The 17,095-nt window shown below is 43.1% G+C and overlaps 1 protein-coding gene across 3 annotated transcripts in view; it reads right to left on the bottom strand.

The window, feature by feature from the left end:
* The window catches only part of GLDC (glycine decarboxylase), a 92,282-nt gene that overhangs the window by 5,697 nt on the left and 69,490 nt on the right, over positions 1-17,095 (bottom strand). For 2 of the 3 annotated variants that reach the window (XM_055578122.1, XM_055578123.1), the window contains 4 exons: positions 13,148-13,297; positions 10,890-11,002; positions 9,460-9,601; positions 6,903-7,014 (listed from right to left, as the gene is read on the bottom strand). In XM_055578122.1, coding sequence (XP_055434097.1) covers positions 6,903-7,014; positions 9,460-9,601; positions 10,890-11,002; positions 13,148-13,297 — 517 coding nt within the window. Of the gene's footprint in view, positions 1-4,248; positions 4,517-6,902; positions 7,015-9,459; positions 9,602-10,889; positions 11,003-13,147; positions 13,298-17,095 lie in introns of those variants that run through there. The other variant, XM_055578124.1, reaches the window with a different exon arrangement.

The following is a 17,095-nucleotide window of genomic DNA, read 5'->3' as shown; positions in this document are numbered from 1 at the left end:
TATTTCCATTCACGATTAACATCAGCTTGTTGTTTTACCCAAGAAAATGAACAAATAAATCAGCTTTTTAATGCATATCATTGAGGACCAAGGAACAATGGGTACTTGGTAAGTTATAGTTGACAATAAAGCCTTCATCTGCTCATATTACATATAAAAACTGTTAACATGTCATGCCAATTTGTTCCATCCTCAGTGTTCTACACACCCATGAACCAGGAAGCGGGTGGCAGGCAGGACAGGAACTGGAAGGCTTACTAAGGTCCCTGGGGATGAGACCACTTTTACTCAAAAGACCAAATATCTACTTGCAACAGTTTAACATGTCATCATGCCTGGTCCTTATTCAAAATTTTATTTTATATATATATATTTTATTTTATATAAAATATTTCTAGTGTTAAAACTCCATTGATAGATTTTTCAACAAGTTTGCTACCAATATCCAATTAATGGTTTCTTCCATGGGCAGGTAAATGTATATTAAATGTATATGTATAAGACACAATTTTATATGATTCTTCAAAGGGGCTTATGAGGTTTCAGTTTCAGGCTTCAGACTGAGAATTAGAAATAAGGCTGTTGAACAGCACACCGCAAGTGGCAAGGAGCTGAAGAGGCTGAGGTCTTGCGGCGGTCAGCTCACTTTGCTTCTCTAGGCTCAGGCCACCATCTCCCCAGTATAAGCTCTTGACCACCCATTCAACATCAAGAATAAACCACTAACTCAGCATTCTTAAATAGAACAACATTCCTGGGAGTTTCCCAAATGCCATGGCCTACATAACTGATGAATTATCTTCAAGGAAAGTATCTACTCAGTAAAAAATAATGCACTCCTTCTTAACCCACTATCCTGATTCTCAGCAAACAATGAATCTACTTAAAGATACTTGGAGAAGTCATAACTTCTCAATCCTGAGGAGAATAGCTCCAGTCATTAACAGCCCCTGAAGACAAAATCTGTGAACTGCTCTGCTTCTTGTGTGATGAATACATATGAAGGGGTTGGCTTTGTTTGTAAATAAAAGTATGAGAACCTAAGACTTTGAATATACTGTCACCACATATCTTTAAAACAAGCTTTCTAACAATGATGAGGATTCAATTGTAAGGAGTATGGTTCAAAAGGAGAAAAATGTATTCAGAGGTAGACAAATCTAGAGGGAAAAAAACAAGTGCCTTAAAGAAATGACCAGCTGGAATATTCAGGGGGAAAACTGTGAAATTATTTAACTCCTCATCAACTATTAATTTCAGGAATCCTAAATGCCCCACTATGCTACCGCAACTGGGGAGCCAAGCCTTGAGCTTCAACCCTTCTTTTCTGAGGTTCTGGAAGCCACCCTGGCATTGTAACAACAATTCAAAGAAAAAGGCTAATGGAGCTCACTGCTCTGCTCTGCTCTGCGGAACACTCAGCTGGCAGGAGGGGAGGAGGAGACAGGCTCATGATGGGGAGGAGTCTCTCTTGCTGGCCAGCAGACAGCACAGTCTTTCAAGCAAAGGTTCAGTTACTGAAAGGCCCCATCAAGCCCAGCCCAGCCCAGCCCAGCGCTGCTAAAGCAAGACTTCATCTGCAGAGGCCCCTGCCACAGCCAAGTGGTTTGGGAAGAGTTCCATTTCCAAAATGAGGTTCAGATGTTATTTTCTAAATCCATATTCTAATATGTTCAAATGGAAACTGTCAGTGGGATTTCAGCGTCTCTCTCTTCTGTCTCTCTCTACTTGAGCCTGAAAAGGGGTGACATTTAAACTTCATGTCTGTTGGGGGCCAGCCTGGAAAATCCCGTGGACGGAGGAGCCTGGTAGGCTGCAGTCCATGGGGTCGCTAAGAGTCGGACACGACTGAGCACCTTCACTTTCACTTTTCACTTTCATGCATTGGAGGAGTAAATGGCAACCCACTCCAGTGTTCTTGCCTGGAGAATCCCAGGGACGGCGGGGCCTGGTGGGCTGCCGTCTATGGGGTCTCACAGAGTCGGACACGACTGAAGCGACTTAGCAGCAGCAGACCCCTAGATGATCATCTTTGTTTGCAGTTTTTAGGGAGAAAAGATATACAAATCTTCTATGGCATATGGTGAGTCAGAGGAATCTGAAGTAGAAATTGTATAAACTGATTAGTGCAAGTTTTAATTTTCAGTGAGTAGATGTTTCCTCAGGGCCTAACCATGACTATAACTGAGAGTCTGAAAAGATAACAAGTCAACGGAGCAAAGAAAGAAGCCAGGGATGGGAGTAGGAGATGATAGAAAAGCAAAATAAAGTGGCTTGGCTCTATGCTTGGAACATCCCTCTCCCAACCCCTCATGAATTATCTTACAAGGCTGAGGATGACCTGGGAAAGTGCTACAGAAAGATAAGACTTCCCAAAACTGGAGCTTACTTTTCCTGCATCCTCAGAGTGAGTGCCTAGAAATAAATGGAACTCACTAGCTAATTAGAAAGCTTGGGTGGGCAATCGACATTCAGTCATGCTTTTCAGTTGCAATCCAGGGACCACAACAAACAGCATCAAGAGGCCAGTTTTCCTGGGAATGAGGTCAGGTGGGTGGGGCCCCTAGCCTCAGGAGGTCACTTCCCAGCCAGGGTTGCAAGGGTGCAGCCTCTGAAGCCCATGTCCACCAGCCTATAAAGGCCACCAGGAAAACTCCTCAAGGACAAGAATTTCCTTGTTAAGAGTTAAGATTTGTCTAAGATCAGAAAGGGATAAGCATTTAAGAAGTTGAAACATAAAGAAAACACTGGGACACTAACAAAATGGTCTGTTCCACTGACAAGAACTCTGTTTAGACCAGACAGTGAGCCTAGCCTCCCACATAAGCAGACACTTGTAAACATCTTCAATTCCTCCTTTCAAAATGCCTCTGTTTACCTGAGTCAATTCCTTTCCTCATCCTTGCAGAATAAATACTACCACTGCTCCCCATCCCAATTCTTGCCTATAAATTCCTTGCTTCACAAAACCCTAAGCGTCAACAAGTTAGGCTGGTATTTTCAGATCTCTCAAAGAAATGGCTCATAAAGGGAAGCCTGAGAACTTCCCTGGTAGTCCCATGGTTAAGACTCCATGCTACCACTGCAGGGGGCATGGATTCTACCCCTGGTTGGAGAGCTAAGATTCGCCAAGTCGTACCGCTCTGCAAAAAAAAAAAAAAATGGGGGGTGGGGGAGGAAGGCCTGTAGTTCACTAAAATTACTGCCTCACAGTCGTCCATAATTCCAGTCTTATTTAGAGCTGGTAAATATGATTAAGATGAGTAATGGTCTTCTAATATTGCCATTAGACATCCTGGAATACAAAGTGTTTATTAAGGACATTTCTATTTTGGGCCATCAGGAGGTACAGTGATCATTCTTTTTTAGGCCCTAAAATACCAAACCTCTGATTGTGTAATGAATGTGTTTACCAGACCAAACAAGAGACAAGTTTTGTTTCATGAACTTTGGGATTGGGTAATAAAGTCTGTAATCACCAATGTATTTCTGCTTGGGATGAGAAATACAATTCATTATTTCATTCTGGGATAAAATGTCAAAACAAATGGAAATTTCATCCATCTTTTTGTGTTACAAGCCTCCTGGGACAGCCTCTGCCTAGCAGTTGCTCGCTGCCAAGCACACGGCAGGCGCCTGATCGGTACTAGCTTACTCACTCTCCTCTCCTCGAGTACCATCTCCCCCCGTGCGGTCCACACCACATTCATTCTCACTCCAAGGAACTCAGGTTTGCATCTCACAACTCTGTGAACACACTAAAACCACTGAAGTTCAGTGGGTGATGTGCATGGTACGTGAATTCTTTCTCAATGAAGTTGTCAAACTTAATCCCAAGGACGTATTAAATAAAAAATAATTTAACAACTAGGGAAAAAGTACCCTATACCTTGTAAATTAAAGCAAAAAGATTATTTCCATGCATCACATTGGCAAAAACATTTTGGGCTTGGTCTGTGTTCCCAGCCTGGCACTTGGTGTTCACTGGGCCCTGGGGCCATGGTCACTCACAGGCTGTTAGTGTGACATAAGTTTGAATTAAGGATCTGGGAGGAGGCAAGGTCAAACGTGTTAAGTGCGTAAATGCATTCATAGCCTGAGATAATTTATCTTCTACAACTCTAACTTATGTAGATAATCAGGGGTGTTAAAAAAAAAAACCTAAGTAAAAGATATTCATTGCAGCATTGTTAGAAATAATGTGGTGGTGCTGAGGGAACCCCATAGAATCTGACCCATGATACATACCATAGAATGGATATGGCCACTTTCAAAGGACATTTAATGACAAGGGAAATGATCATGATATAAAATAAAGTTTAAAAAAACAAGATACAAGCTCAATTGTCTGAAAGTATGGTGGGAAGAAATACAACAAAATATTAAGCCGTTATGTCTGCTTGATGAAACCATGGGTCATTTCCATTTTCTTCCTCAAACTTCTTTGTCCAAATTTTCCATGTTGAGCACATGCACGTGACTTATACAGCCAGACAAAACCAAGACTGCTGCTATCCTGAAGGCCAATACAGAAGCAGGATGCATCTCACAGCACAGGAGCTATATTTGAATTAATTAGTAGCTCTTGTAGCTTCTTTAATACCCACTTCAGAAGCATTTCATTGTGTTGCTTAGAGACATATTGCCCACAACGTTCTTTTCTCCTCTCTGGGGAGCAATGCTAACCAGAGCTCCTGATTATTTAGTTCTTTTCTATTTTCAAACTCTGGAACCACCCTTGTGGATACATATTCACAAAGCAAGATCGGTCTTTAAATTAAAGATCACAGATGGAGAGGCACACAGGCCAAGAGACAAGCAGGGCCTTGCTGCTGTGGCCCTGGGACTAAACACTGGTTACTGACTGCTCGCTGCCCTCTCTGCCCCAGGCTCAACACACAGCGGTCCCTGCTCTCCGATCCGCACCCACAGGCAGGTCCTGCCCGCCTGACTCTCAGGGCAACCCCTCCTACCACATCCAGAGTGACTTGATGCCTCTCCTATTATTCCCTCTACAGTAGCTTCACCCTCACCTCTTCACAGCCTTTCCCCTGGCAGCTTGAAATCACCTTATTCTCTTATTTAAAAATTAATGAAGCTGCATCCTATTGCAGCAGCTCCTGCCCCCTTCACACTAAAGCCCCCAAACCATGAAAGTGTCTGCCTTCTCCTGACCTCAGTCCATGTCTCAGGCCCTTTCCAGCTGGCCCTTGCCTTGCTGCTGGCCCTAACTGCTTTCAAAGGTGACAGAAGGCTTCCTAACTGTGAAAGGCATGGGTTCTTTTTAAGACTTGAGAGGCCAGCCACCTGCTCTTCAGCTGTGCCTCCATGTCACGCAGGACCACCCACGTGTGCTGACTGTGCGCTGTGCTGACACGACGCCAAGGACTGAGGCAGCCACAGCCTCCCCTGCGGAGCTCAAGGTCTGCAGGAGCGAGCTGATGATGAGTGAGGGGGAGACTGCTTGTGGTGGAAGGAGCCAAGAGGAGTAGTTCTCACCACAAGGAAAGGAAAGGGCAGCCTCAGGGAGGAGGTGTGGCCAGAGCAGAGGCAGGAAGGATGGGTGCCAGGGAAACGCCGGGGGTGGGACGTGGGGAGCCTGATGCTGCTTCAGTGCAGGTGCCCCCTCACCAGGTGCTGCTTTTCCTGCACCTGTTCCATGCAGCCATCTGCTTGAGAGGTTTCGCTCTGGTTTCTCAATATGGTTTCCTTGGTCTCACCAAGGAAAAGTCTGCTCTCAGATTCTGTGCCCAGGGCCACACCTCTGCAAGTCCACCTGCGCTAGCCTCTCCCGTCACTTCCAGGGAGACCTAGTCCCTCCATCTCTGTCTCCCTCCCTCCATGATAAGCTAAAGAAAGTGAAAGTGAAGTCACTCAGTCGTGTCTGACTCTTTGCGACCCAGTGGACTGTAGCCCACCAGGCTCCTCCATCCATGGGATTCTCCAGGAAAGAATACTGGAGTGGGTTGCCATTTCCTTCTCCAGGGGATCTTCCTGACCCAGGGATTGAACCCAGGTCTCCCACATTGCAGGCAGACACTTTAACCTCTGAGCCACCAGGGACGCCCTATGATAAGCTATAGCTGCTGCTGCTGCTAAGTCGCTTCAGTTGTGTCCGACTCTGTGTGACCCCATAGACGGCAGCCCACTAGGCTCCTCTGTCCCTGGGATTCTCCAGGCAAGAACACTGGAGTGGGTTGCCATTTCCTTCGCCAATGATAAGCTACAGAGGCTTCTCTAAAAGGTTTTCACTCTCAACTAACTAGTACATAAGTCCTCTGATTCTACTAACAGCATGCTCATCCTCTGCCACTGTCTTGATGATGTTAACATCCTCTTAATCCTGTCATTCCCCTGCTCAGAAACCTTTCTAGCCCAAGGGTGGAATCCAGAGCCTTCCAAGACCCTCAAGGCCCATGCTACCTCTCCTGCCTTATAGTCTGCTCCCTCTCCTCCTATCCCATCCTTCAACCCACCCAAGACTCAGACAACTCCTTTCTCTCTAGCTTGCTCCTATATCTCTGTTTACTGGGGTTCTGCTGTGCTTCCTTTCAAGGTTTATCTCAAAAGGCTCCTCCCAGAAGGCTCTCCCAACTAGAATTATTCCACTCATCCTCATGGCCAAGGGGAAGGTAAGAAGCTCATGGGATTTACATATATGTCTCTCTATGGTGTGGTCCTTGTTGTGAGTTGTCCTGAGACTAAGTGCATAGCAGAGCCCCACCAATATCCCTAAGCTGTTTACTAGATGGAAGTTATTTCCAGTACCTCAAGGCTTTACTCTGGTATATGCTGAGAAACAGAAGTTTCCCACCCACTTCTGCAAGTCACATCCACTAGGTCAAACTTGGTTTGGCCAAGAAAAAAAGCCAAAGTGAATATAGGCTGAAGTTCATACTTGCCTCTCGCACCCCGGAAAAGGACTCTGTAGTGCTTTTCTAATCGCTTGGCCATGTAGTTTGCATTCAAAATAGCAATCTCTGTGGCCTGTTTAAGGCCCTTGCCTCCCATCATCTGCAATAGAGGAAAAAATAGTCATCAACCATGGAACATGGAGACCCAATGGACACTAACCAAAGACATCCCCAGATGAAAGGAAGTCAGCTCCCCAGCGCTCTCTGGACTGCAGGGGAGTGAAATATCCTAACTAAGATATCTCTCAGTCTTCTCTAAGCCTAAAATAACTTTTGGTTTCCCTCTTTGAACAGTAATTTTACGTTTTTTATTGTAGTTAGAAAGCTTAGAACAGGGAAAAACTGACTGCTGACTATCGCCTTATTTACCCAAGAAAAAGAACTGTTTTTGAGGAGTTTCTGTTTGGTTGTTCATTGTGAATTTGAGATGCCTTGATAATTGCCAGGAATCTTGAGGGATCTCGGCCAAAATCCCCTCTGAATCCATTTTGTATGGTTTGTCTTTCAAGTGTCCATAGTTCGGGTTTTTATGTTTAACAACTGAAAGGTTCTCAATCTTATCCTTTTCTGGTGGTTCATAAGTCCCTATGATTTTATGGGGATAGCATCACCAGCAAAGAGTTTAAAACCAAGACTGTACCAATTTGTCCTGCCTACTTTCTTCCCAGAACACCTCAGATGATAGAAGCTTGATATATGTTAACACACAAATGATATAAAACAAATGAAATAACAAAGCAGGGATACCAAAGTCCAACATAGGAGAGGACATGCTTGGCCAGGTTGGCCAAAGAAGGGTTTCCAGAGTGAGAATTAGAACTTGAGTAGAAACTTGAAAATGGGTAGAATTTGGACAGACAAAGAGAAAGGGGAAGACACTCTAGGTGAGAATAATAGCAGAAACAAAGGTGTGGAAGGAAGGCCCGTGGCTGCAGCCTGGGCATTGCTGGAGAGCCAGGTGGGCTGTGACCACTTCTCACAAGCCTCAAATCCTTGCTGGGAAAGACCTGGACTTGGCCTCTGCCTCTGGACCTGTGCACCGGAGTCTGAGCAACTTTATGGCCCCAGTTCTACCCTGCCTATAATGAATTGATTCTCTCTGGAATGGGGCCTGGGAAAGTGCATTTTGGGGAGAATCTCCTAAAGATTTTGTGTGGGCTGGGACATCCAGTGGTAGAGGCCAAGGGAAGCCAGGAGAGGATGGAGAGTCTTAGCAGAAATCTAGCAGTTCTGTAGGGAGTATATGAGAAGAACTGTATAAAGGAGAGAAGACGATAATTCTAGAGTCTCGGTAATAAGTAACAACAGCCTGAAAAAAGAAAGGGCCCAAGGTAGGAGGGGTGGCTGAAACCCTACCGTATTTATTTCATTCTTAAACTGAGTCTGTCTGGTGTATCTGGCACACAGCCAAACCAGTCCTAGGGCATTTATTTTCTATATGTGGAAAATCATCTCTAACCCAAATAACATTCCATAACAAATGACTCAGGTTCACAGAGACCAAAAGGAAGCTGGGAATTAAGATTCTGTTTGCAAAGAAGCAGACCTTTATGATGATTGTTCTTGTTGCTATTTGCAAAACAACTCGAGTATGATTTGAAAACGCAGGTTTTAGTCTCTGGGGTACAGAATTGTTGTCCCAGCTTCCCAGAAAGTTTTCATTAAGAATCATAAATGCCACACTGTTCAAGAATAACAACCAGCCCAGAGAGTCATCCGGCAAGATGTGCATAGCTGAGTTTGGGGTTTATTTCACCAGATCCTCGCTTTCTCTCAGGAGGGGAACCAGCTGGAGAAGACTGCTCTAATTACCGGCTGAAGAAGTGCTCCTATCCAGTGTGCGATCTAGTCAGCTCAGGAGGTGGGCAGGCTAGTTTGAATAAGAACTGTATAAAATAAACTCTGACCCTAATGTGTTTTGGGTTTTTTGTTTGTTTGTTTTTGTTGTTGTTTTTTGAAAAACACAAAAGAGGGAAGCCCGTTCTATGATAAAGTCTAATTACCTTCGAGAATACAGTTCCACAGGCCCTAAAGGGCAAAGAGCTTTGGGAAAACCTCTACATAAGTGAATTTCTGCTATTTTCATCTTACCCTCCAGGCTCCCAAGAAATATAAAGCGAAATGAGATGTATTCCTAAAATTTATCCCAGGATCTCAACCAAGTGTAATAATTAGTATATGCACTGTTTTTCCCTTGTGAGGGGCTGTACAAATCCTACAGGAAACCAAATGACGTGGCCAGAACATCCATATGACTCATGGTACTTAGCTCTGTCTGGAAAAATATATCTGGCATGTCAGTTTCTCTGGTGTTAAACCCACTGTGAGAACCCAAAGGAAAACAGCCTGATGAAGAAAAGATAAAATGAATTTTAGCTGATCTCTTTAGGACAGTTTTTTTCCACTCAAGTTGTCGGCAATTTTCACTGAACTGCATCTTGATCATGGATTTCTTCATTTTTAAGTCAAGAAGGAATCTGCAATCTCAGGTCCCCATCCATACATCACTCCCCCAAACCATCTAACATGCGTTAGCAGGCCTCACCTTAATATAAGCCCATGAAATGGGCAAGATGCAACTGGAGCCCCACGGGGCTGCGCTGACGGTCCCCAAAGCCTGGGCATCTTCACTTGGTTTTAGCGAAATGATGGGATGATTAGGCAGAAAAGGAACAAGATGCTTCTTCCTGTATATATATATATTTTAATACAAATATAGAAGATGTTAAAAAGATCTGGTCTAACCAAACAGGCAGATCCTGGGCCCTCTCAGAAAGCTCTATTCCTAGCAAAGGAACTCTGACATGGAAGGTACCTGGCACCTGCTAAGGGGCAGATGTTCAGGAAGTCTCCCTTCCTTCCTCCTCTGCTGGAGGCATGGCTCACCAGCCATCAGCATCCTAGCAGCTCAAACAAATACCATGGTGGAGAGCTGGGGAGAGGCAGGCAGCCTGGAACAGCATGCAGAGCTATGGGCTCATGAGGATGTGGGGACATCCCAGCTCCTCACACCCTCTCCCTCCCTGCCCTAGCCCCACACTCTTTCCCAAGGCATCTAAGGGATTTAGAAGGATGCTGCTGAGATGCCCCATAGGGTTACAATCACAGGCCAGCCTGTGAGCATCAGTCGCCCCACCTTCCCCACAGCTGAGCCACTGCGACCCTGCTGCCTACTACAGAAAACAGGAATCAAAAAGGAAAGAAGAAAAACCCAAGGTGGGCCAGGCTCCCCATATCCCTGAAGACTGGCCCCTTCCGCACATTTTGGGAAAAAGGAAGATGCTCAGGAAATGGTTGCTCAGCATCATTTCCATGAGATGATTTGATTTCAGTTTAAAAAGTTACCAACTGCTCCGAGATATTGCTTTAGTCTTATTCTGACTTCATCCAATTATTTCTAGTAATAAGGTTTGTTTCCTTCCTACTTATCTCAGATGTAATAAGAATTCAGGCTGTAAAGTGTCCAAAATATTACATCCAATTTCTTTTTGGCAGGGGGACATTTGAGTTCTACTCCTTTAGCAAATTTTAATTATACAATAGTGTTATCAATTTTAGCCACCATGTTATATGATAGAGCCTCAGATATAACCATAAGCTGATTTTAAAAATAAAGCTGCTTGGAAGTCTAAATTAAAGTCCAAGAGACCCTTCTAGGTGCTAATATACCAATTCTTACCCATAATGCTCCAATAAAGCTTACTATTCATTTCTCTGTTAATAAACCTGCTCTGTCTATACATGACTGGGAGCTGAGTGTGGCCATACACACTGTGATTAATAAAATCTATGTTTGCTTCCCCTTGAAAGCTCCTTGAAAGCACCGCATTCACTGCTCATCACCCAGCCCCTAAAGGCACACTACATGTGAAGGTATCCTGACACCTGAAGTCCTCGATGAGAAGAACAGAGTGTGGGGCCAATCTCTGATTCTCAGTCTTCAAAGCCATCCCAAAACCAGGGCCCAGAACTCACACTCCGATGGGCCCCATGCCAGGGCCACCACCTCCATGGGGAATGCAGAAGGTCTTGTGAAGATTAAGGTGTGAGACATCAGACCCAAAGTCTCCCGGACGACAGATTCCCACCTGTCACAAAGGGAAAGAACCAAAAGCAAAAGTCAAGAGCTCGAAAGGGTGCTCTGGAGAGACAGCCATCCTGCTGCCCTGAGAGGAGAGGCAAGAGATGTGCACAGAAACGTCCTTAGATGGCAGATCAAACCGGATATCCAACAGGCAGCATGCCCTGCAGTTTCTATGGAAACAGCAATTGACCATTTAGATTTTAAAGTATGATCTGAATATACCATCAACTCCTAATTATCCACCCCCAAGAAAGGGGAGGGGAAGTATAAGCTTTCCCTGCTATTGAAACAGGCAATTTCACCCCAGCCTGTCTAGTACCCCAGCTTTGGATATCATGCACTTTACTGAAGGGCCCCTTAAGACACGTGGATAGAGAGGGCTGGAAGGCTATCTGAGAGAATACTTAGTTGAGAGAGAGGCAGGGAGCCTGACAGTTTTCCTGAGACCATCCTGGTACCAGCCACAACTTTCAACAGGTGTTCCTGCCACTTTGGCGTTTGAGCTAATTGTGGATGTGATAAAAACTACAAGACTCATTTATGCTATTGAATCAATAGACAATCCCTGGACTGCTCAAAAGAGATCAGATAGAAGCAAAGAAAAACAGAAAGAGTCTGAAATTGGGACTTCCCTAGCAGTCCAGTGGTTGCTGCTGCTGCTGCTGCTAAGTCGCTTCAATCGTATCCGACTCTGTGCGACCCCATAAACAGCAGCCCACCAGGCTTCCCCGTCCCTGGGATTCTCTAGGTAAGAACACTGGACTGGGTTGCCATTTCCTTCTCCAATACATGAAAGTGAAGTCGCTCAGTCGTGTCCCACTCTAGCGACTCCATGGACTGTGGTTAAGACTCCGTAATTCCAATGCAAGGGGCACTGGTTCAATCCCTGGTTGGGGTTAGACCACACATGCTACTCACTGGGGCCGAAAAAAAAAAAAAAACAAATTAAAAAAAATTTTAATGAAAAGAGTCTGAAATGGTTTAAAAAAAAAAGGAGAGGGAGTTGTGAAGACTCTTTAAAAGATGATGAGTCCCTGCCCTCCAAAGTCTCCCTAAAGTATTCCCTCAAAGGCACGTGTCACACAGACTATAAAGAAGGCGAAGTGTTAAAGAACTGATGCCTTCTAACTGTGGTGCTGGAGAAGACCCCTGAGAGTCCCTCAGACAGCAAGGAGATCAAACCAATCAATCTTAAGGGAAATCAACACTGAATACTTGTTGGAAGGACTGATGCTGAAGCTGAAACTCCAGTATTTTGGTCATCTGATGCTAACAGCCGACTCATTGGAAAAGTCACTGATGCTGGGAAAGATTGAGGACCGAAGGACAGAGGGCATCAGAGGATGAGATGGCTGGATGGTATCACCGTGGAGATACTAAGTGACAGAGAGGCCTGGCATGCTGCCGTCTATGGGGTAGCAGAGTCAGAAACAACTGCTCGACTGAACAACAACAGCAAAACGTCACACAGACCACCGCCTACACACACACAGCCCAGCAAGTAGTCAGGATCAGCCCTTCAGAGCCAGAGATGTGCAGCTGTTTTATGCTGATGAAACTGAAGCTAGTCCAAGGTCACGGGAGTTCAGTATCCACCAGGGGCCAAACCTTGGGTGTTAATTCCCTCAGGAAGAGGGGTCACCCCCCACCCCTCCCTGCAATAAGCTAAGAAAATTCAGCTCACTGCCTGCTTCCCTTCAACCTTTTTACTTCCTCCTCAGCATCCCCTGTGACTTCATGACCTCCTTGGGAGGTGTGTGTGTGTGTGTGTGTGTGTGCACGTACCCGTGCATGAGCACAGTCACTCAGTCGTGTCTGACTCTTTGCGACCCCATGGACTGTAGTCTGCCAGGCCACCCTGTCCATGAAATTTTCCAGGCAAGAATACTAGAGTGGGTTGCCATTTCCTACTCCAAGGGATCTTCCCAACCCAGGGATTGAACCCATGTTTCTTGTGTCTTCTGCCGTGGCAGGTAGATATTCTTTACCACTGCACCAGGATCTGCAATCTCAGTAAAATTATAGTACATACTTTGATTTGGCAATATAGAAAGTCAGTCTCTGTTCTGAATTCAGTGTCATGTTTTAAGACAACTGTCAAGAAGACAAAACAATTTTTTTTTCATAACCATTTTCTCACATTGCCCACCTGAGCGTTCATGTTGGCCCCATCCAGGTAGACCTGGCCTCCGTGTAGGTGGATCAGGTCACACACATCTCCGATGTTTTCTTCAAACACTCCATTGGTGGATGGGTATGTAATCATGATTGCTGCCAAGTTCTCCTTGTGTTTATCCACCTGTGAGACAGAAAAGTGGCAGAGGGAGCTAATGAGAGGAAATGTTTCTTTCTTAACCAATTCCTCATTTTTTAAAAGAATTAAGAAAGATGACATTGAAAGATGTATAATATCATGTATGAAACGAGTCGCCAGTCCAGGTTCGATGCATGATACTGGATGCTTGGGGCTGGTGAACTGGGACGACCCAGAGGGATGGCATGGGGAGGGAGGAGGGTTCAGGATGGGGAACACATGTATACCTGTGGCGGATTCATTTCAATATTTGGCAAAACCAATACAATATTGTAAAGTTTAAAAATAAAATAAAATTATGGCAACGGGGTCATACTTATCAGTAATTACCTTAAACGTAAATGGGTTGAATGCCCCAACCAAAAGACAAAGACTGGCTGAATGGATACAAAAACAAGACCCCTGCATATGTTGTCTACAAGAGACCCACCTCAAAACAGGGGACACATACAGACTGAAAGTGAAGGGCTGGAAAAAGATTTTCCATGCGAATAGGGACCAAAAGAAAGCAGGAGTAGCAATACTCATATCAGATAAAATAGACTTTAAAACAAAGACTGTGAAAAGAGACAAAGATGGTCACTACATAATGATCAAAGGATCAATCCAAGAAGAAGATATAACAATTATAAATATATATGCACCCAACACGGGAGCACCGCAGTATGTAAGACAAATGCTAACAAGTATGAAAGAAGAAATTAACAATAACACAATAATAGTGGGAGACTTTAATACCCCACTCACACCTATGGATAGATCAACTAAACAGAAAATTAACAAGGAAACACAAACTTTAAACGATACAATAGACCAGTTAGACCTAATTGATATCTATAGGACATTTCATCCCAAAACAATGAATTTCACCTTCTTCTCAAGTGCACATGGAACCTTCTCCAGGATAGATCACATCCTGGGCCATAAAGCTAGCCTTGGTAAATTCAAAAAAATAGAAATCATTCCAAGCATCTTTTCTGACCACAATGCAGTAAGATTAGATCTCAATTACAGGAGAAAAACTATTAAAAAATCCAACATATGGAGGCTGAACAACACGCTGCTGAATAACCAATAAATCACAGAAGAAATCAAAAAAGAAATCAAAATTTGCATAGAAACGAATGAAAATGAAAACACAACAACCCAAAACCTGTGGGACACGGTAAAAGCAGTCCTAAGGGGAAAGTTCATAGCAATACAGGCACACCTCAAGAAACAAGAAAAAAGTCAAATAAACAACCTAACTCTACACCTAAAGCAACTAGAAAAGGAAGAAATGAAGAACCCCAGGGTTAGTAGAAGGAAAGAAATCTTAAAAATTAGAGCAGAAATAAATGCAAAAGAAACAAAAGAGACCATAGCAAAAATCAACAAAACCAAAAGCTGGTTCTTTGAAAGGATAAATAAAATTGACAAACCATTAGCCAGACTCATCAAGAAACAAAGGGAGAAAAATCAAATCAATAAAATTAGAAATGAAAATGGAGAGATCACAACAGACAACACAGAAATACAAAGGATCATAAGAGACTACTATCAACAATTATATGCCAATAAAATGGACAACGTGGAAGAAATGGACAAATTCTTAGAAAAGTACAACTTTCCAAAACTCGATCAGGAAGAAATAGAAAATCTTAACAGACCCATCACAAGCACGGAAATTGAAACTGTAATCAAAAATCTTCCAGCAAACAAAAGCCCAGGTCCAGACGGCTTCACAGCTGAATTCTACCAAAAATTTAGAGAAGAGCTAACACCTATCCTGCTCAAACTCTTCCAGAAAATTGCAGAGGATGGTAAACTTCCAAACTCATTCTATGAGGCCACCATCACCCTAATACCAAAACCTGACAAAGATCCCACAAAAAAAGAAAACTACAGGCCAATATCACTGATGAACATAGATGCAAAAATCCTTAACAAAATTCTAGCAATCAGAATCCAACAACACATTAAAAAGATCATACACCATGACCAAGTGGGCTTTATCCCAGGGATGCAAGGATTCTTCAATATCCGCAAATCAATCAATGTAATACACCACATTAACAAATTGAAAAATAAAAACCATATGATTATCTCAATAGATGCAGAGAAAGCCTTTGACAAAATTCAACATCCATTTATGATCAAAACTCTCCAGAAAGCAGGAATAGAAGGAACCTACCTCAACATAATCAAAGCTATATATGACAAACCCACAGCAAACATTATCCTCAATGGTGAAAAATTAAAAGCATTTCCTCTAAAGTCAGGAACAAGACAAGGGTGCCCACTTTCACCATTACTATTCAACATAGTTTTGGAAGTTTTAGCCACAGCAATCAGAGCAGAAAAAGAAATAAAAGGAATCCAAATTGGAAAAGAAGAAGTAAAGCTCTCACTGTTTGCAGATGACATGATCCTCTACATAGAAAACCCTAAAGACTCCACCAGAAAATTACTAGAACTAATCAATGACTATAGTAAAGTTGCAGGATATAAAATCAACACACAGAAATCCCTTGCATTCCTATACACTAATAATGAGAAAACAGAAAGAGAAATTAAGGAAACAATTCCATTCACCATTGCAACGGAAAGAATAAAATACTTAGGAATATATCTACCTAAAGAATCTAAAGACCTATATATAGAAAACTATAAAACACTGGTGAAAGAAATCAAAGAGGACACTAACAGATGGAGAAATATACCATGTTCATGGATTGGAAGAATCAATGTAGTGAAAATGAGTATACTACCCAAAGCAATCTATAGATTCAATGCAATCCCTATCAAGCTACCAACAGCATTCTTCACAGAGCTAGAACAAATAATTTCACAATTTGTATGGAAAAACAAAAAACCTCGAATAGCCAAAGCGATCTTGAGAAAGAAGAATGGAACTGGAGGAATCAACCTACCTGACTTCAGGCTCTACTACAAAGCCACAGTTATCAAGACAGTATGGTACTGGCACAAAGACAGAAATATAGATCAATGGAACAAAATAGAAAGCCCAGAGATAAATCCACGCACATATGGACACCTTATCTTCGACAAAGGAGGCAAGAATATACAATGGATTAAAGACAATCTCTTTAACAAGTGGTGCTGGGAACTCTGGTCAACCACTTGTAAAAGAATGAAACTAGAACACTTTCTAACACCATACACAAAAATAAACTCAAAATGGATTAAAGATCTAAACGTAAGACCAGAAACTATAAAACTCCTAGAGGAGAACATAGGCAAAACACTCTCTGACATACATCACAGCAGGATCCTCTATGACCCACCTCCCAGAATATTGGAAATAAAAGCAAAAATAAACAAATGGGACCTAATTAACCTTAAAAGCTTCTGCACATCAAAGGAAACTATTAGCAAGGTGAAAAGACAGCCTTCAGAATGGGAGAAGATAATAGCAAATGAAGCAACTGACAAACAACTAATCTCGAGAATATACAAGCAACTCCTACAGCTCAACTCCAGAAAAATAAATGACCCAATCAAAAAATGGGCCAAAGAACTAAATAGACATTTCTCCAAAGAAGACATAAAGATGGCTAACAAACACATGAAAAGATGCTCAACATCACTCATTATCAGAGAAATGCAAATCAAAACCACTATGAGGTACCATTTCACGCCAGTCAGAATGGCTGCAATCCAAAAGTCTACAAGTAATAAATGCTGGAGAGGGTGTGGAGAAAAGGGAACCCTCTTACACTGTTGGTGGGAATGCAAACTAGTGCAGCCACTATGGAGAACAGTGTGGAGATTCCTTAAAAA

This window comes from Bubalus kerabau, chromosome 4 (genome assembly GCF_029407905.1).
Source record: "Bubalus kerabau isolate K-KA32 ecotype Philippines breed swamp buffalo chromosome 4, PCC_UOA_SB_1v2, whole genome shotgun sequence".
Classification (NCBI taxonomy): domain Eukaryota; kingdom Metazoa; phylum Chordata; class Mammalia; order Artiodactyla; family Bovidae; genus Bubalus; species Bubalus kerabau.
The sequence above is the reverse complement of the archived record's forward strand: the minus strand, read 5'-3'. Positions and strand labels throughout refer to the sequence as shown.